General features: G+C 35.3%; 1 protein-coding gene across 1 annotated transcript; it reads left to right on the top strand.

Annotated features, from left to right (window-relative positions):
* Nucleotides 1-287: 287 nt before the first annotated feature.
* LOC106002258 (rapamycin-insensitive companion of mTOR-like) lies at nt 288-1,889 on the top strand (the record flags this gene model as incomplete). Its single annotated transcript, XM_013037163.1, has 4 exons — nt 288-375; nt 1,345-1,435; nt 1,542-1,608; nt 1,770-1,889. Coding segments are annotated over 4 exons (366 nt in total), but the record flags the coding sequence as incomplete, so codon positions are not given.
* Nucleotides 1,890-2,631: the final 742 nt, after the last annotated feature.

The following is a 2,631-nucleotide window of genomic DNA, read 5'->3' as shown; positions in this document are numbered from 1 at the left end:
GGAAATAAAAGGCATTTGGATTATGAAAATGGAAAGATATGATTGCAAGTGGAAAGATCTCTTGCATAGAGAACTAAAGGCTTTGACAATTCAGTTGACTTTTTTAAAAAGTTAAATGATGCATGTAGTAAGTATTCAGTAATTTTCCTTTTTTATTAGAAGCATGCCACATAATTTTTCAAAACATTGAAAGTTGTGTTTATACCACTTTAAATAAGATATTTTAAAAGTCTTTAAATAAAGATTTATTTCATAGAAATAAGTTAATTATTTGTTTGCTGTTGTAGCGAGGTCTGCTTGAAGTTCTTTATGACATATTTCGTCTTCCTCTACCTGTTGTAACAGAGGAGTTCATAGAGGCATTGCTCAGTGTAGGTAAGTTTTGAAGTGTTTTTGTACCTATTATTATAATTTTTAAGGTTACTTATCTAGTGTAAACACAGCTCTAAAGAACAATATTTAATGTAATTTTTTTACTTCATCAGCATGGCTTGAAATAAAACATGATAATAAAATGTCATATTCCTAGGAGTTTTAAGTTTCTTTCTTATCACCCTAGTTTACAAATAAGCTATGAAATTAATAGGAAAATGGATCAAGAAAGTAAGAGAGGAGCAAGAAACCTGGATTGTTTTCCCTTTTTTTTCTTTCCCCCGCCCTTTTGTTTTTTGGAGGTTGAACCAGGTACTAATCCACTTGGCCACATACCCTAAACCTTTTCCTTTAGATGTTTTTCAGATAGGGTCTTGCTGTTAATAGCCAAGTTTTGCCTGGAAGGCAGTCCTTTTATTTATGCTTGCTATGTAGCTGGGGATGGCAGGCAAGCACATGTCACCATACTTAGTTTTTTTATTGGTTGAGATGGCACTACAGTCCTCCTGTTCTCAGCCTCCTGAGAAGATGGAAGGATCACAGGCTTAAGCCACAAACCCAGCTTAGTCATTCTTATGTTACCCAATTAATTGTTCTCTTAATTTAGTCAAAAGACTGCTCTAAGTCCCAAAACGAAAGAAATTAGATCTGTGTGCATTTATATAGCTTTTTTTTTTTTTTTTTTTTTTGCCTCACACTGTCCCTGAGCCTCTTTTGCTCAAGGCTAGCACTCTACCATTTGAGCCACAGTGCCACTTCTGGCTTTTTCTGTTTATGTGATGCTGAGGAATCGAATCCAGCGCTTCATGCATGCTAGGCAAGCACTCTACCACTAAGCCACATTCCCAGCTCTAAATAGCTTTTTTTAAGTGTAATTGTTCTTTAAGCCAAAGAACCAGTTCTTTATTAGCCACACTTGTCTTTTTCAGTGTTACCTAATTGTCTTTGTAACCCCTTGGTTTTTCATTATAGATCCAGGAAGATTCCAAGACAGTTGGAGGCTTTCAGATGGCTTTGTAGCAGCTGAGGCAAAAACTATTCTCCCTCATCGTGCCAGATCTAGGTAGCATTAAAATACAAACGTTTAATTTGTCAATACTGCTTTTATATTAAACTGTGTACTATATGGAACATTGTTTAAGTTATTTCTGTGCTGTGTTTATTTCCAGACCAGACCTCATGGATAATTATTTGGCACTGATACTTTCTGCATTTATCCGCAATGGACTTTTAGAGGTAACAATTGTAAACCTCATTTTATTTTGTCCTTTTTACGTGGACTAAAAAATTCAAAGGGAAAGACACAAGTGATACATAAATGTATACATGTAAATAATTTTGTGTATGCATATACATTATGCACACATATATATACACACATATTTTTGTTTTTATAGGGTTTGGTTGAAGTGATAACGAACAGTGATGACCAAATCTCAGTTAGAGCTACCATACTTTTAGGAGAGCTTCTACATATGGTAAGTATTTCAACTTCACATCATCTGTTTCATACTTGAATGCTTTAGTAAAGCAGGTTAATTTAATATTCTTGCTTTATTTTACCCCCCCACCCAAAAATAAAATCAATTTGTATTTTTTGGTGGTAGAGATTGAACTCAAAGCCTTGGACTTTAGTTAGACAGGTGCTCTACCACTTGGGCTATGCCTCTAGCCCTTTTCCCATTGATTTATCATAAAGTATGTCTCATTTGATACTTAGGTCAGCCTGGACTATGATCCTCCTACTGGTATGTCCCTATGTCATTGGAGATGACATGTGCGTGCCATAGCACCCAGCCTTTAGTGGAGATAGAATCTCTCTTGAGACAAGTTCAAATGTTTTTGCCTAGGCTGGTCTTGAAACATGATTCCCCTGATCCTCACCTCCCATGTAGCTAGAATTATAGGTTTAAGCAACCAAGCTTACTAAATTTGCATTTTTAATAGTATTTATCTTTGCATTACAAAAATCCTTTGGTGCTTTTATTATGAGATGTATATATACATGCATCTAGTTTTGTAAATTAGTAAGGTACTCAGTATTGAATGTCAATCTCTTTTATATGGTTTTGAGCTTGAACTTAATGTCTTGCCACTTGCTAGACAAGCTCTCTACTTTTTCCTATTTTGCTTTAATTATTTTTTTTGGATAGGGTTTCATAGTCTTCCCCTCCTGAGCTGGACTCTGTTACTCTCCGACCACTAGCAGCACTTGGGTTATGTATGTGAGTGAGATAATGGAATAGAGCAAGGTGTTAA

The sequence above is a fragment of the Dipodomys ordii genome, unplaced genomic scaffold (assembly GCF_000151885.1).
Source record: "Dipodomys ordii isolate 6190 unplaced genomic scaffold, Dord_2.0 Scaffold5979, whole genome shotgun sequence".
NCBI lineage: Eukaryota > Metazoa > Chordata > Mammalia > Rodentia > Heteromyidae > Dipodomys > Dipodomys ordii.
Note: the sequence above shows the minus strand (reverse complement) of the source record. Positions and strands in the feature narration are given on the sequence as shown.